Consider the following 24,528-nt stretch of genomic DNA (forward strand, 5'->3'; position numbering starts at 1 on the left):
AGCATGTTGAGGGGGGAAGGAAGAAGGGGGAGGAAGGATATACCTATATCGAGATCCGTTTTATTGCTTTATACAAATACAAACACATGAAGTAAGGGTGCTTAAACCTAGAATACATAACATCAAAGTAAATGAGCAGGATATTAGATCCTTCCTATATATACATACATGTGTGGGAAAAAAGACTAAATTTATGATTTCATGAAAAGTCTAAATCAACATAAATCACAGCAATTGTGCAAGTGTTGAAATTTTTTTATCAAAATTTATTCAAGATTTTTTTTTCAATTCGCCACTACCCTTACCTCCAACTTTTAAAATCTTTATATCAACATTTTTTCAAGATTTTTTTTTTATTTCAAACTACCCTCACTACCACCGACTTGTTGAAACTTTTTTATCAACATTTACGCAAGAATTTTTTGTTCAATTCCCCACTACCCTGAGTTCTACCATTTATATACAAATCAATACATATCTTTATTTTCAAAATTTATATTATTACAACTTTAACTACCTTCTATTTATCTGACATAAAGCTAATGTAAAAAATAAGGCATTTTATACATACAGGGAACTTTTTGACTCCTAAGGTTGTCCTCTTATGCCACAGTTTTATAGGTCAATTACTGTATTGAATAATTTAATAAGACTAAACCATTAAAAATGTGTTTACGGCTTATGTAATTATTTCGACTTAATGTCTCCTTGTTAAAAATTATGAAGATTGAAAGTGGCAAAGACTACAGTAGCATAGCATAAAAAAACATGCTAACTGGATTTTTTTCATGTAAAATTATCGTGCGCTTGTGCTCGGCGCACGGTTATGAAAAGATGGATTAAAAATATCATAGTTCATGATTTCAAGCTAAGGATTTTAAGCTCAGGACATATTCTCAATTAAACATGTAAACATGATATGATATATCACTTAACCAATTTGATCATTTTTACTTCCTCGTAGCTTCCCTTAAAATGAAATTTGCCTGAAAATGTTGATTTATTCAAATGTGTATCCTTCTCTCAACTGAATGTTTGGTAGGCTGTCAAAATAATAAAATCTTTCTTAATTTTTCAAAAGTTGGGAACAAAGCGTTTTCTGAGATTAAATTTTTACTTTAAAAGTCGACCTACAACTCAATTTTGAATTTCAAACAATTTGAGGAAATTCGGTCAATGGAAATTAATGAGTTATTATCCACTGTAAATTTCGGTTTATTTCAAGTACCAGACCGACTTTCAATCAGCTAGAGTAAGCTACACAGTACAGAAGCAGACTATATAAGGCAAGGTAAGTGTTGGTACACCAAATGAATCACCCCCGTCTATAGAGTCTCTTCGTTTTCATGTTTGTGTATCCATCCATGCTGTTTAAAAGCTTTGCACATTCAAAATTGAAATCGAAAGTCGTCTTCATTATATTGATATGATTACCTTCCACCGTATGAACATTATATATTGCACGACAAAAATCATAAATCCTCATAATACAAATATTTGGGTCAGAAATATAAATAACGTTAGTTTCTGGCAGGGTTTCATTTTAACACTCTCTTTGGAAACAAAATAAAATAAAAAAAAACATATCAGACTCTGAAAATGCCAAAGGTTCAGCTGTTCAGGTTCAGCTTTAGGTTCAGGTTCAGGTTCAGGTTCAGGATCAGGTTCAGGTTCAGGTTCAGGTTCAGGATCAGGTTCAGGATCAGGTTCAGGTTCAGGTTCAGGTTCAGGTTCAGGTTCAGGTTCAGGTTCAGGTTCAGGTTCAGGTTCAGGTTCAGGTTCAGGTTCAGGTTCAGGTTCAGGTTCAGGTTTAGGATCAGGTTCAGGTTCAGGTTCAGCTTCAACTTCAGGTTCAGGTTCAGGTTCTGGTTCAGGATCAGCTTTAGGATCAGGTTCAGGTTCAGGTTCAGGTGCAGATTCAAATTCAGGTTCAGGTTCAGCCGGAGTTTAATGTTTTCCTGGTCTGATGTCTTATGTGTAGAATGTCGTCTTACATCAATCACAATTTTACCATTTCTTACCAATCTAACAAAATTTAAGTGAACATTTATAAAGTAAACATTAAATGATCTGGGCAAAGAAAGAAACAAGATTGAGTTTGCAAGGAATTATAAATATTAGGAAGACATGGACAATAAAGATTCTGTGATGTCGATCGAAAATGTCATGGAAATATCTCATCAAAACATTTATTTTCAAAAAAAATGAAGATCGGTTTATAACTACAGTTTTTTTATAGACTTATCTTATCTTATCGTATCTTAGATATAATGTCCAAGATACAAAATTTAGATAAATTAAATATAAAGGACGTTTTTTAAAATAAAATATTTCTCGTTTTAACGTTTTACCCAAGAGGCCAAAGCACAATAATAATTGATTGCCCAAAAAAAACCTGTTAGGATTTTATAAAAAATCTTCCCAAAAGCACACAAATGGAATGGACTTTAGTCCTAAAGTCTTAATCTCTACAATACTGCACTTTCAGCTCAACTACCATATCTAGAAGGTCTCTCCCTTTAATGTGAGTAAATCAGAAACATTATTTACAGTGAGAACCAAAAACTGTGAAATTGCGTCGTCTTTGTTCTTCCTTTAATTTAAATGGCGCTGATGGGATTTTTAAATTTGCAACTGAAATATCCTTTTAAAATTTTCAGGTTTCATATACGTATAAAATTCGTTTACATTTTTATCTGAAGAAAACGAAGACGACCTGTGTCCGAATTTAATGAATTTAAGCCGCGTCTCAAATCCCCCAAAACCCAGTTTCAATTGAGCGCCGGCTTGAATCTTGAAAAATTGAATACAATTGAAAGTGGAAGCAACTATATTGAGCCCCGGCTTAAATTCAAACCGCGGATCAAATTCTTTAAATGTGGCCTCAGGATTCCATGTTTTATGATTCAATTACTGTATTATAATGTACACACTTGTAGGCTCTATAATTTTGACAGGTTGATTCACAAAATGATTTATTCCTTGATCCATATAAACCTTATTTTCCAAAACAACGAGTTAATAAGATCAGAATAATTTGAACATCGTAGCGATCCTCCAAGGGGGGGGGGAGCAGACAGCCAAGCATGCCATTCCTCTCAATGGTCACATTCATGACTGGTACATTTGAACAGAAAGCGTTGCGGCCTTTAACCTAAATCAAACAATTTAGAAGTAAACAGATTGAGACCGCCGCCGATATTTGATGTGACCCGACCCTCTGTTTACAGGTTATACAGGGAGTCCCACAAAACATGACAATAGCAAGATGACTTGAAAGTCGTCTTTGATTTTGGAATTTATTTGTGGCATTCAGTCGTAAAAATACTTTAACAAGTATAAACAATACAGATAGAACACAAGATGTCGTCTTCTTTTCAAGATTTTAGGGGCAGAAGCTCGTAAGAGTTACAAGCATGATGCGCTGAATGAAAAGACCGAGAAAAACGTGCGCGTAACTCCTTTGGGCTTCTACCTCAGGGATATTATGAGCGAAAACCCCTGAATCATAAAAAAGACGACATCTAGTGTTGTATTGTTATTAATCTATGCCTACCTTAAACTATTTTTCCAATAGAGGCTCCATGAACTTCTCCAGACTGTATATTCGCCTAAACATTTATTATTTAACAGATTTTCTAATGAGCCAGTTGTAAGCCATGAATAGCCATGGGAGCTGCCGACCATAGTATTTGTAATGTTTGATCCGATCCTGTCCACTTTTGGGATTGAGTAGCATGGTTGTTTCCTTTTTAGCAATAGTTAGTAATTAAGACTCAAAAGTTTATTTTCGAAAAAGGTGAACCTTGCCTTTAAGTTCATGTTTCTCCCGTTTATATTACCGTTTATGAAAGAAGCTTAGCCTATTAATCCAAAAGTTTCCATTCAGAAGTTAAAATTTATCAAATAGTTTCAGACTTTAAATCTTTAATATTTTATAAACTTTAATCCTTTCATTTAACTATTTTTTTACATGACAACTTGAAGGCCCGCCTAATTTCGCTTTTGTTAATACTTTGGGGTGAGGTTTTATAATCAAAATCTGAAAGTTGAATTGTCCTTCGAATGTAAAGCGCATTTACATCTTGCTTCCAACTTTTTAAACTGTGGCAATTTCAGACGATTTCCATATCTCAAGCACTGACCACCAAATTCCGTAATATACAAAAAAAAACGCCTTTTCGATGGCCCTTTAATTTGACCATTGACCATTTGAGTGGATGCATTTTATATGAAAACATATTTATAAAGGACACAATAAATTTGGGGCTGTAGCATTATAGACCGAAACAAGAATAAAAGATTTTTAACTTATTTCAAAGCGAATAAATTGATATTCAAAAGATCATTATTGAATGCTTAATGAAATGAAAGGACACTTGAAGAAAAATAAAACATTTCAGATTTTTTTAGAGAAAAAATTGAATGTTTAAAACCTTTGTTACTCATAGACTTTTCCCCAATCACAACGGTATCCTTTGAACCTTTATTCTATCAAAAATGTGTGAAAGATATCGCCATTTTTTTTAGCTTAGTGTTTAATTCAGGTTATTTTGGCATAAATCTGTTGGCAACTTATATTAAGACACTGCAATTGAAAAAAAAGTCAATCGCATTCATTCTAGGCAAAGAGAATAGAATATATATTAGAGTGGAATTTACTAGAAAAAAGTGTAAAACGGCCATTTTGTTGTACTGTTTCCATACTGCAGGTGTACTCCACATATTTGCGTTATACAACCTTTTGGGCCCTGGAACATAATTTTATAGAAAATCTAAAATTAACATTAAAAGAAAACCAAATTAAGAAAAAGGCTTGTTTCATAATTGACCAATGATCATTTCACATAGACTCTATGCCTTTCACTTTATAAACGATGATTTTCCGATATAACTATAAATCAAATGATGTTTTTATTCACCTAATTCATTTTATAAAGCTTTAACAGTTTTAAAAAATTCGAAATTGAAATGGATAGTCTAGGGAATATACTGTATTAATGTACTCTACTGCATATAATTTGTAAACATTTAAATGATTTGTACACGTTGAACTCCCTTTCAGACTAAAAGGGACTGAGAAAATTTATACCAAGGGATTGTCTAAATTCCACTCTAATATATATTCTATTCTCTTTGATTCTTGGTCAGTCGACATCGACAGAAGTTTTTAGGATACCTTAGTGAAGCAGAAATGTTCTCTTTTAGCATGAAGCATGAACAAAAAAATAAAACCTACCTGAAAACAGATATCTTTGCAAGGCTCTCAAAACCCATGCAGATAAACAGATAGATAACAAGATAGACGATAAACAGGAAGTACAGCAGGAAATAAACCACAATAGGAAGAAGGTAAATCAACCTGAAAATTAAGATTAGATTTTTAAGATCTGAGACTTTAATTAAATATATTCTATTTATTCGTACACAATTATAATGGTACAATTTAAAATCAACGAGAAATGAGATATATAACATATAAAATATAGAATTAATATATAGTCGAAAACAATAAAATAAAATTAAAAAAATAAAAACTTAGTTAGTTTTTACATATATCATCAATAATTACATCTATTTCATCATAGTTAAATCCTTCTAAAACATTTGGATTTGACCGGATTTATAGTAAATCTTTTAACAGTGGAATTCTCCACGCATTTTCAGCCGGATTCGCGGATTGCTGACATGTTTTTAGTAAGTTAGTGTTTAGAATTTTTGTTTAGTGTTTACTCGAATAAAAAACACAAAATACAGTTTGAATTGAATGATTGGTTTTTCTTCCTTAAACAATTTTATTCTAACTCAGTCAATATCTTCCATAGTTTAACGAATCAAGCTTGCAGTAGCGAATACAATTTTTGTAAAGCTATAAATCCTTAAATGTGGAAAAATCGGCTCAAACACTTAATACGGAAGGAACCCCGAAAAAGTCCCTGCTCCCTCTAAGCTCAGTATGGAATTATTATTATTATTTGTATTAACTGTGTGGGGACGGACTCCTTGACGTATTGGAAGACGAAGACCATGTTGATGGTGAGGACCACCACGGAGAGTAACCCAATCATGACCTTCTGCACAAACCCGTTTCTAAGGGAAAAAATTATAATCCCTTAATCTTTGCAAACTTATGGTGTATATATTTATCATTTCAAGCTTAGATTATTTTATCTAACTAAATTTATAGTTTGCAATAACTGAGGTGTACAGTATTGGGTTGCAAAGATATAGGAGTTAGAAAATCAGAGTTTGTGACAAAGACTCAATTTTTTTGAATCGACAAATTTTGAAACTTATTTAGAACTTCTTTAAGTTGAAGATTGATCTGAAAAAAAGTGTTCTGGGGCCGAATTTTAAGAATTTTAGCCGCGGTTCAAATTTGAGATGCGGCTCAAATATGGTTGGTTCCACTTAGAATTTTATTCAATGTTTCAAGATTCAAGCCGGCGCTTAATTAAAACCGTTTTCGGTGGATTTGAGACACGGCTCAAATTCATTAAATTCGGACTCTGAAATAGTAGTAGAGGTAAGTAGTAATTCAATAATCAAGAAATCTTCTGAAAAACAAATCACTTTTCAACTATACTCAAATGATAAAAATTCAAGGAAAATAAAACTTTTGTTTTTTTTGGACAAATCAAATGAAACTTTTATTTATTTATTGAAAAATTGGTGTGAAAAAAGACATCTTTGCAGTTCTAGACATCTAAAAAATCTATTTAAAAAAAGACAAGCTGTATTTTTAAGTATCATGTCAAATGTTAAGACTGTGAACATTTAAAGTATCCATTACTATTCAGTTGTTTTTATTAGAAACTATTAGAATTATTTGGAAAGATTTGACAGGTTCTTTATAATAAAAATGTGTTACCTGAATTCTCCCATAACAACCCTGCTACAGCTGAAGCACAGTGCTGGGATTATATTTGTTACCTGAATTCTCCCATAACAACCCTGCTACAGCTGAAGCACAGTGCTGGGATTATATTTGTTACCTGAATTCTCCCATAACAACCCTGCTACAGCTGAAGCACAGTGCTGGGATTATAGCAAAGGGAAGTTGAATTGACATTACAGCGTTTAGAATATCATTTAACCCCGTCATCGTCTGAACAAATATTAATTATAAAATAAAGATTTTTTTGGGATTTAGGTCTAAAAGTGCGACAAACGGGCAAAATATTAATTAGACTATTTTTGTTAATTAAAACTATTTTTATGTTCATTAGAACAAGTAAAGGCAGCGCTCGGCCCCCTACCTTGTCTTAGCCGCAGCGTTCGGCCCAGAAATTGTCTTTACCTAACCTAACCCTGACATTACACATACAATATTTTGTTCCATTTTGACCCCCATGTCGTGTTACCCTTTGTCGCGTTTTTGACCGTTTTTCGTTTGACCCCTATATAATTTGACCCCTATGTAATTTCACCCTATGTCATTTGACCCTATGTCGTTTGACCCTATGTCATTTGACCCTATGTCATTTGACCCTTTGTCGGTTGATCCTATGTCATTTGACCCTATGTCGTTTGACCCTATGTCGTTTGACCCTATGTCGTTTGACCCTATGTCATTTGACCCCTATGTCATTTGACCCCTATGTCATTTGACCCTATGTCATTTGACCCAATGTCGTTTAACCCCTATGTCATTTAACTCCTATGTCATTTGACCCTATGCCATTTCACCCCTATGTCATTTGACCCCTTTGTCATTTAACCTCTATGTCATTTGACCCCCATGTCATTTGACCCCTATGTCATTTGACCCCTATGTCATATGGCGAACCGTCTTGACGACGGACTTATTTCATGGATTTGTTTAACTTGTGGTTAACCTGCATATCTGTGAACCAAGCAACACAAAGCGTCGGAAGCATTGCAACTACCCTGTAATACGTAAAACATTTTGTTAAAGGGATTGTTCAGAAATTTAGGTCACATAATACTGAAACAAATGATTCAATAAAATTTCCGAAAAAAAATAATTATTACCTAGTAATAACCAGAATTTTCCACTGCTTCCAGTTAAGATTAAGAAATCCCTGAAAAATACTAAAATGTAAAATGTGATAACGTTGATTTCCTTTGAGCTAAAAAACTAAAACACTGTGAATGTTATATATTGAAAACATCATCTTCCTCCCCCCCGCTGAGTTTTAATAAGTAACTTTTCCTTGATACAACATTGAATATTTTTTTTAGAAATTTGCCCTTCACATTTTTGACATACATCATAAACTGACCAGCGTATGTTCCTGACATTGTACTTGACTAACCTGCATAGCAAACTGACCAGCGTATGTTCCTGACATTGTACTTGACTAACCTGCATCGCAAACTGACTAGCGTATGTTCCTGTCATAGTACTGGACTAACCTGCATAGCAAACTAACCGGCGTATGTTCCAGTCATTGAATTGGACTAACCTGCATAGCAAACTGACCAGCGTATAATCTTGTCTTTTTACCGGACTAACCTGCATCGCAACTGACCAGCGTATAATCTTGTCTTTGTACTGGACTAACCTGCATCGCAAACTGACCAGCGTATGTTCCTGTCATTGTACTGGACTAACCTGCATAGCAAACTGACCAGCGTATGTTCCTGTCTTTTTACTGGACTAACCTGCATCGCAACTGACCAGCGTATGTTCCTGTCTTTGTACTTGACTAACCTGCATCGCAAACTGACCAGCGTATGTTCCTGTCATTGTACTTGACTAACCTGCATAGCAAACTGACCAGTGTATGTTCCTGACATTGTACTGGACTAACCTGCATAGAAAACTGACCAGCGTATGTTCCTTTCATTGTACTGGACTAACCTGCATAGAAAACTGACCAGCGTATGTTCCTGTCATTGAACTGGACTAACCTGCATAGCAAACTGACCAGCGTATGTTCCTGTCATAGTACTTGACTAACCTGCATAGCAAACTAACCAGCGTATGTTCCTGTCATAGTACTGGACTAACCTGCATCGCAAACTTACCAGCGTATGTTCCTGTCATAGTACTGGACTAACCTGCATAGCAAACTAACCAGCGTATGTTCCTGTCATAGTACTGGACTAACCTGCATCGCAAACTGACCAGCGTATGTTCCTGTCATAGTACTGGACTAACCTGCATAGCAAACTGACCAGCGTATGTTCCTGTCATAGTACTGGATTGACCACTGGCAAGTATTCCTACCCCCCAGATGTATGTGAAGAGAACTCCAAAAGAACATCCAAGAGCTATACCACCCTGCAATACAAATTCTTTTACCATACACTGGCTTCATGATGCCATAGGTGCAGCCCGCCTAGTTTGTTACATAAAACGCACTGGGTCAACCTGGGTCAACCACATACTAGGTACACTAGACAGGCTGGTACAAGTAAACACTAGACCAGTGTCAATCCTTGTACTGGTTCGGGTAATGAAACGATAAGGATCATGTGGATGGGCATGATTTACTTACAGTTTAGAAAAACAAGACCTTCAAACAAGAAATGTCATTTTGTACAAAATTTATGAATTTCACTCAAGAAATTATAAACTTTTCATCGTCATTGCTTAGACAGAGAGCGTTAATTCTTAAAAATGTGTGATTAAAAAATACATTTAGCTTATAATTACATGCACAATTGCATTTACAGTTGAATGAAAGCATGATATGAATTTAAAATTTTCAACGTCTGTGACTTAATTTTATCTTGATGTTTTGTTTAAGATAACCTTGAAGAGAGCTTTGTTGTACACATTTACACTGTTATAGTGTTTAAATATAAGTTGAGATTATTTAACGGGGATTTGCCATTTTCTGTTGTGCGCAATGCCCCGTAAAATTCCAAAACAGAAAGAGGGGGATTGAATTTTGTAGATCCAGAAAAAACGTCCCTCCCCATTTTCAGAGGATAAGCCTTCTTACCCGGTATAAATCTCCTTCCACATATTCCTCCGCAATGCAAGAATTCTCAGATAAACTACAGTTAAAAACCTAAATAGATTATGTACAGGATCTTTCGGAAAAATAGATTAAATGTACAGGATGTCTCTGAAAAATAGATTCAATGTACAGGATGTTTCTGAAAATAGATTAAATGTATAGGACGTTTCTGAAAATAGATTAAATGTACAGGATGTTTCTGAAAATAATTAAATGTACAGGATGTTTCTGAAAATAGATTAAATGTACAGGATCTTTCTGAAAATAGATTAAATGTACAGGATGTTTCTGAAAATAGATTAAATGTACAGGATGTTTCTGAAAATAGATTAAATGTACAGGATGTTTCTGAAAATAGATTAAATGTACAGGATGTTTCTGAAAAATAGATTATTCACAGGATGTTTCTGAAAATAGATTAAATGTACAGGATGTTTCTGAAAATAGATTAAATGTACAGGATGTTTCTGAAAAATAGATTATTCACAGGATGTTTCTGAAAAAAGTGTGTTCAAGCTTTTTTGCCCACCAAACGTCGTTGTTGAATTAACAATTGTTTCTACTGCAGTGATAACCAGAAAACTCTGGAAAAGGAAGACGACTTTAAGAATCAAGTTTTAACTTTAAAGTGTACTATTTGCTTTGTAACGCCATCAAATACACAATTGAGTATTGCTATAATGTCGTCTTCCTATTCCATTTTTTTCTGGTTATCACTGTAACATAAGTGGAAAGGTCATCTATAAAACCTTTTTGTTAAAAACTTAAAACATTTAAAAATAGGCCAAATATCTCAGGCTAAAAACACTTTTTAATACAACAAAACGACCACTCGACGTTTAAAGCAAAATAAATTGTTTCAGCGCCCATTATCATTGTTCTAAGATTCTTTGTTATTGATATATTTGTTTAGTTTTTATTTCCTTCTGGTTTTAATTCGATCCAAGGATGTAGATTTGAGTTGCTATATATTTATATATAAAAATAATTAATATTTAATGTCAAAACACTGTTTAGTTCATATGTGCACTGTAATATAGCATTTCAGGGGAAGGGTGACTGGTTTATAACAATGTTCTGCTTAAAATGCATATGCTTTGTGTTTAGATGATGAGAATGGACAAAATAATTTAATTTAATTAATTTACACATATTGTATTATATGCTTGCATTTATTTAAAATTATTTCGATTTATGATTACTTTTTCCGTTCATATCATTTCCCAGGGATCAATTAAGTAAATCCGCTATTTTGCGTACATTTGCAAGCCAAGTCATATTCGACTTGAATAAGAGATTTAATGGTGTAAACTCAATTATCCTGACCCCCCCCCCCTCCCACGTAAACCCCATTGTGGGTGGGAGAGGGCAGAAAAATAAATGTTTGCTTTTGTAGAATAATATGTTATCGTCTGATGAGCCCCGGCTAAACATCTAAAGTTATTTAAACAAATAATCTAAAATGTATATTTAGGATTTCTTTTAGATCAATGTTATCTCCTGCTTGTAAAACAAACAATAAGATACATGACTTTTCTAACTTTTCATCTTTTAATTAAACAAAAGCATGAAAAGTACACGGTATTTGTATCCATACTTCTATTTAAAAAAAAACTGCATTTCGGCAGTTGTTGACCTAAAGGGAGTGTTCTTGAATCACATTGTGTTTCCTGATCAAAAAAGTTTACATGATTCAAATTGAAAATTTTAATTCCTAAAAATAAATTATAAATATATATATATTCATACATTGCTTTTGTTAGTTCAGTGGAGAAACTAAGCTGCAGCTTAAATCTTCTGTCAGAGTGAAATTTTTTGCATAATTTCACAAAAAAAATAATCATAGAAATTAAAACTACGTTACGTAGGACTTTGCAGATTTTGCAAAGCCCCGACTACAAACCAAAACTGGTAGAAAAATGGTAAAAACAGATAATAACGATCTAAAAAACAGATAATAACGATCTAAAAACAGAGAATAACGATATAAAACAGATAATAACGATATAAAAAACAGATACTAACGATCTAAAAACAGCTAATAACAATCTAAAAACAGATAATAACGATCTAAAAGCAGATAATAAAGATCTAAAAACAGATAATAACGATCTAAAAACAGATAATAACGATCTAAAAACAGATAATAACGATATAAAAACAGATAGTAACGATCTAAAAAACAAATGATTAAAAAAAAGTTTAGTAACGTTTTATTCTCATAAGTATACATTTTTAGATACAGGTTTCCGTATCTAAAAACAGATAATTTGAAAAAACATATAATACTCTCATTTTTAGATTAGGGTCTAGCCAAGCCTATGAATTACAGCTCAAAGATATTACTGATAAGAAGAATTTTTTATTCTAATTCCATAAAGTGAGTTATTATGAGTATTTTGAAATATGCAAACCATCCTTTAATTCCATGCATTAATGTCTTGTATTAATGTCTTGTATTAATGTCCTGTATTAATGTCTTGTATTAATGTCTTGTATTAATGTCTTGTATTAATGTCTTGTATTAATGTCTTGTATTAACGTCTTGTATTAATGTCTTATATTAATGTCTTGTATTAATGTTTTAATAGTTTTAAAAGAATTTATTCTATGGATTAAGTATAAATCTTTAAATTGTCTGATAACGGGATAAAAATGCCGCTAAATAAACTTTAGAAAATTGCCTTCAACAGGCTTCAGAGCGCTTCGCGTCGCTCTTTCTCGCAATTAGTAAAGCTCATAGAATGATTCTTCTTATTTGATATCAAATCATAGAAAAGGAATTGAGTCGTTGCCACAAACTCAAATTCTTTCCTTACAACATGATGGTGTAAACCTTTGATATTTTAAACTTAGATAATTTGATGAAACAGAATTCATAGTTTGAAATTCATAAGATCTGGGTTGCAAAGATATAGGGGTTAGACAATTAGAGTGTGTGGCAAAGACTCAAGTCCTTTGCCCACTTTTTTTAGTTTTCAGTTTTTAGTAATGGATTCTAAAACAAAATTTCAAATAAATGTTGTTAAGGCAAAACTTTTGAATTGAACTGAATCGTACCTCAGGATGCCAATCCCGCTCCAGGCATAGTTCTTGAATATCCGCGTTAGATCTAGAAAATATGTTAGATCTAGAAACATGCTAGATCTAGAAACATGTTAGATCTAGAAAATATGTTGGATCTAGAAAACATGTTAGATCTAGAGAACATGCTGATTCACGAATGAACCCTTAAAATAATAATTTAGATATCAAACAAATATATTTGTTTTTATAAAAAAGTTTTTCATTGTGGGTTCTGCATAAAAGCGACTTCTGTACATGAGTAAATTGTTAGAATAATGTTTGAAGCAATAAGATAAAAAGGTTACAGTGACTCTCTTCAAATAGAACAATGTTTGACGAACATCAAAAGGTTTGTGTTTATTAAAAATGAAACAAATGAGCCCATGGATACAAAAGGTTAAAGTTCAAAACAAGTTTGTATTGAAATTTTACAAGTTTTCTTGAAAAGATATTGATAAGATTGTTTAATCTTTGCATGCAATTAAATAAGTTTCGTCTTCATCTCTGAATAAGGTTTTTAATGAAAAGTTCCATAATTAGACCAGTAACTCCGTAAAAAAGGAAAGTTACCTATATAATAAAACAAGACATTCATATATATATATATTTGTTGTCTATAGCCGACCAAACGGCTGGACCGATTGGGATGAATTTTTTGTGGACACTCATGGGTGGCTGGGGGTTGTTGTAGGATAAAAAAATCGTAACTTTGTTTTTCAAAATATTAAAAAAAAAATTTTAATTTTTTTAAAGGGCAATGCCGGGCCTTTTAGCTAGTTTTTATTATTTATAAATAATATTTTACTTATTATTTAGCTAAAGTAAATAGTGCTTAATGATTAATAATTACCCATGAAGATTATTTTTCACATAAAAGCACGTATTTGAATCTTTTATCCATATTTTAAATACAGGGCTACCCACAAAGGATGAGAATTCAGAGACGATTGTACGGAATTTATAATCTCGGTGTCCGGATATTCAAGATTCTCTGCAACTTTCAAACTGGAGATAATCGTGCTTTAAGAGTTTCAAGTCGTCTTCGCATTTTTATCCTTTAAAAGTAAAAATTAATTTTAAAACTTACTTTTGATGAAGAACACTTCCAAATACGGAAACCACAAACAGATTTATGATAAAAGAAACTCCTAAAAATATTAATAAATAGAAATTGTTAAAGTTTTGCCTTTTAATTTCAAAACCAATGTATTTTTTTTGTCAACAAACGCTGAAAATATACCTACCGATGGATAAAGCAGACTCGATAGAAGTATAAAAATTTGCAGATTTTATACATTTAGTACAGCTTCGATCCACGTCATGCTAAACATTTAAAAAAATAAAACGTGATTTTTCTGAATAAGGGGATAAGCGAAACAACAGTTGGAATTTTTACTTTATCATTTATTGTCTCTTTTTTAGAACTCGGCATCAAATGATAAGTTAAAAAAATTTAATCCTTGCTGTATAGTGCATTCGTAATAAATGTTAATACAGTGAGAACCAGAAAGCTCTGGATTTGGAAGACGACTTTAGGCTCAAATTTTGATTTTAAACAGCCCAATGAATAGAAAACTCAGCAATTGTGCAGTGTAAACAGATCATATTCACTTAATAAATGATTTAATAAGTTAGTAGTAAACCTATTTGCGCTTCGTAACAACATAAAATAAACTTAATTATTGCTTTAATGTTGCTTTTAATAAAGTTAAAGTAAAATTAAAATCTTATTAAAAGACGAGTTGATTTTTCCTTAAAAAAAAGTTTTTCGGTATGAACAGATTTATTTGAATCCCGCAAAGAAAATGAGTTTTGCCACAAACTTTACTTTGCCCCCCAATGTCATAAACCTTAAATATTTCAAACGTAAATTCTGTTAGATCAAATAATCTGTTCTAATCAAATGATTTCAGAATTTTATCCTATTCAAGACAAAGTTTTCTTCCTGATTAATGCATAATGTAGGTAAATACCCTAGTAACCAAAGCAGAATGTAGGTAAATACCATAGTAACCAAAGCAGAATGTAGGTAAATACTTTAGTAACCAATGCAGAATGTAGGTAAATACCATAGTAACCAATGCAGAATGTAGGTAAATACCATAGTAACCAATGCAGAATGTAGGTAAATANAATGAAGGTAGAGATTATGAGGCATTATAATTGCTCCAACCGCGGCTACAGCCTAAATAAAGCTGGTTAGTTCGCCGGAAATATTAATATACTAGCTGAAGTTTTGCCATATTTAGCCAATATGTGTACTGTCTAGTTTTGCCGTATAAAGTCAATACGTGTACTATCCCGTTTTGCCATATTTAGCCAATATGTGTACTTTCCCGTTTTGCCGTATTTAACCAATATGGGTACTGTTCAGTTTTGCCGTATAAAGTCAGTACGTGTACTATCCCGTTTTGCCGTATTTAGCCAATTGGTGTACCGTCCCGTTTTGCGGTATATTAAAGTCAGTACGTGTACTGTCCCGTTTTGCCGTATTTAGCAAAATATGTGTACTTGAACCTGTCCATAGAAATAAAATAACAACTATGCTAAAAATTATGAAAAATAAATTTTAAAAAACCTGAAGAAACCAAGCTTCGTTACATCCATTGCAACCAGGAACAACAGCACCTGAACAACAAGAAAACAGGTTATTTCGTAGTAAATGTACCATTGACCCCCCCTTTTCCTGCTTATCATTCTAAAAAAAAGAGCAACCTAACTTGAAATATTAAATCACTCTTTTTAGAGTCGAGAAGAACTACGAGAGAAGACAGGGTGAAAAATAACATTGCTCCAAAATGCTGATTAAATAAGGTGTTAAGAATTAAGAAAAGTAATGGGTTTTTAGCAGAATATTCTTGAGGAATTCGGGAAAATTTCTCGAGAAGAATTTTAGCGAATATTTGGCGCATTTTTGGAAAATTCAAAATAGAGTTTTAGAAATTCTTTTGGGATATCCAAAAGTTTACCCTTAGGTTTTCTTTAGTTTAAAAAAAAATAAAAATAATACAAAGCTTTGTTCATTCTAACTCTTCTAACCACCATGAAAAAATAGGAATCTCTTCTGTTATTAATTACCTAAAATTACGTCCTTCTGGTCTGGAATCTCTTGTGTTATTAATTACCTAAAATTACGTCCTTCTGGTCTGGAATCTCTTGTGTTATTAATTACCTAAAATAACGTCCTTCTGGTCTGGTAGATCGTATCCATAGTTTATTCCAAAGCTTACGCCCATCACCAGGATTAAAAAGAAAAAGAAAAACTCAAGCTTTCTTCGCCCATACCTAGGTTAAACGCTTTCATAACAGTACACAGTGTTTTAAACGTTGTAAGCTTTGAAATGTGCATTGGGACTACACAAAAGCTAGGATTAGTTATTGGGTTAAAATCAAAGAGCAAGGTGTAACTACATATTAATATCGAATCAATCTTAAAAATTTATACAACTTTTCAAACCAGTCTAAATCTATGTCTGGCAATACCTCATATACCAAGACACCAACAAATTGTCCCGTAAATGTTAGTTCAAATCCGGACTTATCAGAAATGTAAAATAAAAACTTGATGTTGATGATGTCAAACTTCTTATTTTTACCCAGCAAACAAAAAGTGGAGGAATACTTGATACATATTATCAAGAAGTTCACAAGAATTGTTTACTGGGCACTAGGTAAAGATAATATAGTATATGAATAAAAATCAATAAAGCAATGCACTGAGTTTCTCAAATATTCGACGAGTCGGTTTTTCTTACAATATATTTATATACAAAAGATACAAACTTTAAATCGAACGATACTAATACAAACTAAATATTATGAATCTAATCAGTTCTATCAAACAGGAGACATTTTACATTTTCATTTTCATCGTCTCACTTATACAAATTAAATATTGTTAATCAAATTAGTTTCATCAAATAGGGGAATTCTTCAAGGGAACCTTAATTCAAGGGAGCTGAATCACAACTGCCTGTCCCCCTTCGATTTTGCTCCATCCTAGGATCGCATTTAACCCTAGCTACCCCGGGGTTGTTCCGCCCCCTCCCCAACGCTTGGGTCTTCAAGATAACGGAAAATTCGGCGTCGCTTGGGTTATTTATAGAATCCAAATGCAAACTCAAATAAATCCGTTAGGATTCAAAATAGGACTCTAAAGTCCAACCGTAGGGTTAAAGATGGGGGGGGAAAGGGGGCATGATTCCCCTTGGTAGCTATGATCTCAGCGATCCAAAAAATCCTTGAATTGCTGATCGTAAAAGATCAACAAAACTCGCCCACTGTTACAATAAGTTAAATGATTTACCTGTCCAGAAAGAGGAAGGTGAAAGTGTCCACCAGAGTGATTATACAGCCAGCCCACAAAGGTAGAGCTAAACATGTTGGTGCACTGTTAAAAGAAGTTTTGACCTATTTCAAAGGCTGTAAGGTACGTTCTCAAAGTCATTTTCCCAAGCTGCAATTTTCCAAGGCTATTTTCCCAAGTTACAGCTTCCCAAATATTCGATTTCCCAAGCGGCGACATCCCAAGTCTGTCCTAATCGCAGTGCTTTGCCCCCTAGTTTGCTACTTCTAACCTTTTGAAGCCTGCAATGCCTCAGCAGGCCTAACCTAACCTTTGGAAAAATACCCCTTGGGAATATTCTCATTTTAGAAATTGTCACTTGGTAAGTTGTCCTTGGGAAGTTGCCCTTGGGAAAGTGCCTTTGGGAAAATACTAACACCCTTAAAAGACCATAGATAATAATACCAAATATTTTTTTATTGTTCTGCATTGTTTAATGTTACTGGGTCTGATGACACAATTTCAGATGCAACTCTGTGTAAAGATTTACATACTAGATTGACAACGGCAAAAAGGAGATATTCTTGTTTCTATCCTGTACAGAGATTCTGTCAACTTCCTCAATCATGCGTGAATCCGCAAGTCACTTTACCATTTTTAAGTTGAAATTACGTCAACATGGCTCCCTTTTACCTTTTAGAAAATAGATTTTACCTCCATTTGTGAGAAGATAAAGTGCTATTGATGTTCCAATGACCTCCTGAAAGATAGTTTGTGCATGAAACGTTGCTTCACAATTGGTACACTAAACTGTGGATTTTCAGTTTAATGCTTGATCTGTTAATCTGCAGATTAATTTAATCTTTATGTGATATTGACAGTGGATATGGGATCAATTGATCAGGATTATGAGTTATTAAAACAAAATTAGCTCAGTACCCGTAAATACATTAAAGATATGATAAAACCAGTAGGAGTAGGGAATAGAAGGGAGATATAACTGACGCAGTTCGCCCTACCATATGATTATACATGCTTTGCAGAGGGTACTCCTGCATTTGTATATGAAATATTCAGAATAGGTTATTGTATACGCGGTAATTGTACATCAGACAAATATTTCTTATATAAATGGTGTACCCTTCTGCAAAGCATGTATAATCATTGACATATATGGTAGGGCGAACCGCGTCAGTTATATCTCCCTTCTATTCCTTACTCCCTGGATAACGCTAGACTTGCCGGTACCATAAAGTACCATGGCAAATGCATGTACCAATAAACCCAAGTATACAATACCTGCATATCACTGCCTATTACAGCAATTTCTACCATTATCCACAACAAGAAGTTTGGAACAGAAGGGAAGTTTTCGTAACAAAGCTCGGCTGAACAAACAGGATATAAAGGAGAAAAAAATTTAATTTTTTCTTTCTTTTAACGCATAGTTTCAAAGTGAAAGGACAAAAAAATTGTTTTCATAATTTCTTTCATTAGCGTTGTCTATTTGTTGGTTTTTTGTCTGTTTATTGGTTTGGGTGGCTGTTTATTGGTTTTGTTTGTCTGTTTATTGGTTTGTTTGTCTGTTTATTGGTTTGTTTGTATGTTTATTGGTTTGTTTGTGCCGAATAAATGTTGAAACAGAGAGAGATAAAGCAGTCACAGGTAAAAGGAGCATTTAAAATTCTTATGCCTAGTATTATCGCTTACCAAGGTGTTTCCCTGTTACAACACCCAACCTAAATCAAAATATTTTTAACTTAGTTAACTTACTCGATCCATATAAAAGTCAGAAAAAAAATTCTATCTTTGTAAATATTGTGAAATTACAGAATTTTTAAAAAATTTACAGGACCTGTCAACGCAATATTAAGGTACCCCTGATCTGTAAAGAGTAGTTTCCCCGATTTACAATTGATGCCATTGAAACCTTTGTTATTTCTGTTTTCTATCTAAAAATTGATAATTTTCTTTTGCGGTTTCTCCGCGAAATTGACTTGCGGATATCTGATCTATAGAACGATTGTAGAAATTGTTAAAATCAAACAATTTTTTTTTGACAGAAAAATAAACAATTTTTTCCTCATTAGTGATCAGGTAAAGGTTTAAATAGTACCTTTGTGAATCCCTTCTGAATATTTTTAAATCAAAGATAACTTGAAATTACGTCGTTAGAACCTGTAAACTAAGTTAACTATTTTAACTANACTATGTTAACTATTTTAACTATGTTAACTATGTAAGACCTTGATGAAAGTCGTTGCATGAGAAAGCCCAGAAAGGAAGCCCAGAAAGTGACCCAGAGAAGCTTGTAACCAGCCACAACTCCACTTTGCAGATCGGATTCTAAAGTGGATACCGAATGAAAATAAATTTCATGAAATTTCTCAAGGACTCAATCATATTCATGAGATATTACTTGAGTTTCAGAACAACCAGTAATTTCTCATGAATATGTCATTTTGCTTATTAATGATCAATGTTTCCCATGGGTTACTTTACGTTTTACGATCTATGTTTCCTGGGTCTGCAGTATCTTCTTTACTGACCTATATTTCCTGGATCATTATATCCTTTACTGACCTGTTTCCTGGATTATTATATCCTTTACTGACCTATGTTTCCTGGATCATTATATCCTTTACTGACCTTTGTTTCCTGGATCAGTATATCTTTTACTGACCTATGTTTCCTGGATCATTATATCCTTTACTGACCTATGTTTTCTGGATCATTATACACTTTACTGACCTATGTTTCCTGGATCAGTATATCCTTTACTGACCTATGTTTCCTGGATCATTATATCCTTTACTGACCTATGTTTCCTGGATCAGTATACACTTCAATAACCTATGTTTCCTGGATCATTATATTCTTTACTAACCTATGTTTCCTGGATCATTATACACTTTACTGATCTATGTTTCCTGGATCATTATACACTTTACTGACCTACGTTTCCTGGATCATTATACACTTTACTAACCTATGTTTCCTGGATCATAATACACTTTACTGACCTATGTTTCCTGGATTATTATATCCTTTACTGACCTATGTTTCCTGGATTATTATATCCTTTACTGACCTATGTTTCCTGGATCAGCATATCCTTCACTAACCTATGTTTCCTGGATCAGTATATCCTTTACTGACCTATGTTTCCTGGATCATTATAGACTTTACTGACCTATGTATCCTGGATCATTATACACTTTACTGACCTATGTTTCCTGGATCATTATACACTTTACTAACCTATGTTTCCTGGATCCAGATAAGCTATGCTCATTAGCCAACCAGGCCCTAGATAATATAATCTTTATTTTTCTAGCCTAGAAATCAGTCTTTAAACAAAAAAAAATTTGAATGGAATCAAGCTTATATTTAAAGGCATAGCCCACCAAACCAAGTACAGTGGTTGCAAGAAAACAGTAGAATTTTTTCTTATGCATTTGATTTCTCAGAATATGCATTGAACTGAAAACTTTAGAATTGTGGATATCCAGATATCTGATTTATCTCCTCTGTTTATTAATCTCCAGGTTAATTTAATCTTATTAATATCCAGGTACATTTCTAAAATGCAACCAATAAGAGTGTCGTTTGAGGAAACCGAACAGCCAATCAGAAGCCGAGAAATTTTGCGAGCAAGGAATGAAAGATTTCTTTTATTGGTCGGGATATCCAAAAGAGATGATTAAGTAGAAAATCAAGTCCACAATGAATATCGAGATTTAGCAGTCTGGATTAAGGATATCCAAAACATGAGTTATACAAGTAATTTAAAATTTTTTGTAATTTTGGGATATTTTTTTTATTTCAGGAAGAACAAAGACAGCAGCCTTTCCCCAGTTTTCTATTGCAACTGTTGTATTAAAAAAGAAAGTGTTGTCTTTAAAGGGACAGACCGGCTATGTAAGGTAGTTGAACTAAGTATGCAGTGTTGTGGAAAGCTTCTTTAGGATTCATTTGAGACCTATAACACTTTTTAAAGATCTGTAAATTCGGAGTTTGAGCGCAAATTCGACGTTCAAAACGGGGTGAAAACGTTTTCAGAATCGGTTTTTTAAATTACTAATAGCCGGTCTGTCCCTTTAAATGTAAAAAGGGCACCTGTAAAGAGCCAGAGTGTTCTAAAGCTGAAGGTGTTCCTAAATAAATCAAGATAATTGCAGAGCAGAAAATCTAAAGCTGGCAGAAAAATTAAATTCAAGAATTAGTTTCAAACAAAAAGTTTATTTAGATACAAATATATTTTAATTTCTCTTACAAGGACTTAAGCGTAATTCCAAGTGACCATGCATTCCTGATTCACAACGGTACCCTTGAAACCTTAATCTGCTTTGATTCACAACGTTACCCTTGAAACCTTAATCTGCTGTGAAACCTTAAAAGCTTTGTCTGAACAAGAATATATTAAATATCCATCTTTATAATTTTGAAAACTAATTTTTTTAAATTTTGTTTTCTCTACAAAAGTAGCCCACAGTGCAGGAAAACATGAAGGAATTATCAGAAATGAACACTTGGAACCCTGGAAAAACGATAATATCTTCTACATAAATATTAGAAAAGATTTCAATGGTATTTTGTAAATCGGGCATTGCCATTTTTCTGTGGAAACTCATTTTACAGTCCCCTTACTGTACAGTCCCTTTAAAATTCAAAGTTATCAAGTTCAAATTAAAAAACAAAATAATCTGTGCTCTCTTGTTGATCATAAACTTTTACATTTTATTGTATACTTTAAAATTAATTATATTTTAAGATATTTAGCTTGTTTATGAACAATTAAATGTTTTCAGCTAATTATTTACAACTGCTTTACAGGGAAGTTAATGGAATTAAGCTTTACCAAAGGTATGTTTTGTAGGCAAAATTGGTCAGGGAGACCCGTAGTTAAGTAACTTTTACTTTTTTCGAAAAAGTAGCTATTTGTACACAATTTTATCGTCTTTTGAGATGAAAATACGTAATTTTTTCCAGCGTACGCGTAGGGTGGGTCGATATTTTGCTTAATTGCTTAACGTCCGATGTTGATCAAAAGGCTGTGATAATTAATTACAACAACTTAAGAGGGAAGCTAAGAAAATTTTGCTTTACTAAGGGTTCCCAAGGTTTATCGTCTTTTGAGATAAAAAATTCGCGATTTTTTTCTCAAAAACTTTGCAGAGCGGCTAGTTTTTTCTTTCAAAACTGTCCCAAGGGACGTTAAGTTACTCTGAATCATAGGCCGGTAATATTGGTGAAACCGCAGTAAAATCTGAATAAATATAATTTAAAATATAAAATAAATAAATTACTTCTTCTCATGATGGCACGTACTGATATCAATTCGTTTTTCAGGAAAACTTTCCTCATCCTTTCCAGAGAAGCCATTGTTATCCATTCCTTTCATTCTATCAATCTTATATAAAATATAGATGCTTTACAAGGTTACCCACAAAAAAATGAGGCTTCAGAGACGACTGTTCGGAATTCTTTTCTTCTTTTTCCTTAAGTTGATGGTTCTCTGCAACTGATTTATTTAATTATTATACTTTCAAAATACCCATTTTACCTTTTAAATAATATTTTGAAGGCAGATGGTCAAGTTCAACCTTCAGATTGGCATTGTTTGGCATGCAGACAAAAGGTTATATAGCGCAAATATGTGAAGTACACCTGCAGTATGGAAACAGTACAACAAAATGGCCGTTTTACACTTTTTTCTAGTAAATTCCACTCTAATATATATTCTATTCTCTTTGCATGCAGAATATTTCAGATTGAATGTACTTGCAAGAATACCCACAAAGGATGAGACTCCAAGATAGAGACGATTGTACGGTTCTTATACTCGGAAATTGTAAACTGCCAAATCAGTATCCATCAAGAGACATTATTCAAAATAGAAGACTTTTTTGTTAACCTTGAAATCGTCATATTTTTCAGGTAGTCATTAAAGTCTCATCCTTTGTGGGTAATTCTGTAGCAGGCTAAGACTAAGTATTTTCGTGGTTCTACTGAGTTCCCTAATCAATCGGTGCAGGGATTCATGAGTTTTAATCGGACATACAAACAGACAGAGAAACAGACATAATGTGGTTCTGACTTCTTCGTTTCTTTAAAATAGATGGAGGTGCAAAACATTGGAACAATTTGGTGTAATTTAATAAATTGGAATCGGAAATCGGAAATTATATGTGGAGTATAGATTATCTTGAACACTTGATCTTCATATCCAGTATGAACACTTTTGATTTGAGGATCAGTGCTTGATTTCTTTTTAAGAGTTACATCTGTAGGGTATATACCGAGCATTGGATATATCTGTAGGGTATATACCGAGCACTGGATATATCTGTAGGGTATATACCGAGCACTGGATATATCTGTAGGGTATATACCGAGCACTGGATATACCTGTAGGGTATATACCGAGCAATGGATATACCTGTAGGGTATATACCGAGCACTGGATATATCTGTAGGGTATATACCGAGCACTGGATATATCTTTAGGGTATATACCGAGCACTGGATATATCTGTAGGGTATATACCGAGCACTGGATATACCTGTAGGGTATATACCGAGCACTGGATATATCTGTAGGGTATATACCGAGCACTGGATATATCTGTAGGGTATATACCGAGCACTGGATATACCTGTAGGGTATATACCGAGCATTGGATATATCTTACAGGATTATTTGACAACCTATTTTTCATTAAAAATGGAGAAAGATTAAACAAAATCTTGCCTTTAACTGATCCATTATTATTGTTCTTATAAATTCTTTATTTTGCTAAAGATGAAAAATTTCAGCCTTGTACGAGTATACTATAGACAGCTGGATATACAAGCATGTGATAGATAGATATAGCACACTATCTTAAACAATAAAACTAATGTTACCGACAAAAGACGGGCTAACATCGAAAAAAAACCTTTGCTGCATTATTTTTTTAGCCACTTTTTTATCTAGAGAAAAGACGCAACTACATTTAAAAAACTTGTGTCCGGCAAATATCCCCCCCCCCCCACTCTAAATGCTTTCAAAGGAATTGAGTTTCTGCTTCAAACTCTGAATTTCCAATCCCTATATCTTGGCAATTTGATGTTGTAGACCTCAGATATTTCAAACTATAAATTCTGTCAGATTAAATAGTCTGAATTTGAAATATAAAAGGTTTACAACATCAATTTGCAAAGATAGAGGGATTAAAGAAATTAAGCTTGAGGACAAAA

The 24,528-nt window shown here is 33.2% G+C and overlaps 1 protein-coding gene across 1 annotated transcript; it reads right to left on the minus strand.

Moving 5' to 3' along the window:
- Window positions 1–2,958: 2,958 nt before the first annotated feature.
- Window positions 2,959–22,699, minus strand: LOC111710246 (protein Malvolio). The gene is made up of 23 exons (XM_023484310.1): window positions 22,596–22,699; window positions 21,406–21,443; window positions 20,548–20,595; window positions 19,533–19,632; window positions 18,997–19,025; window positions 18,586–18,674; window positions 18,001–18,046; window positions 17,308–17,374; window positions 16,174–16,286; window positions 15,580–15,629; window positions 15,103–15,186; window positions 14,246–14,324; window positions 14,089–14,149; window positions 12,996–13,047; window positions 9,918–9,986; window positions 9,128–9,250; window positions 7,996–8,045; window positions 7,839–7,890; window positions 6,996–7,108; window positions 5,986–6,090; window positions 5,240–5,362; window positions 3,557–3,611; window positions 2,959–3,154 (listed from the first exon to the last, which is right to left on the minus strand). The coding sequence occupies exons 1-22, from the start codon at window positions 22,688–22,690 to the stop codon at window positions 3,563–3,565; spliced, it is 1,635 nt and encodes a 544-aa protein (XP_023340078.1). The 5' UTR covers window positions 22,691–22,699; the 3' UTR covers window positions 2,959–3,154; window positions 3,557–3,562.
- Between the last annotated feature and the right edge of the window lie 1,829 nt (window positions 22,700–24,528).

Source organism: Eurytemora carolleeae, unplaced genomic scaffold (assembly GCF_000591075.1).
Source record: "Eurytemora carolleeae unplaced genomic scaffold, Eaff_2.0 scaffold1027, whole genome shotgun sequence".
Taxonomy (NCBI): Eukaryota; Metazoa; Arthropoda; class Copepoda; order Calanoida; family Temoridae; genus Eurytemora; species Eurytemora carolleeae.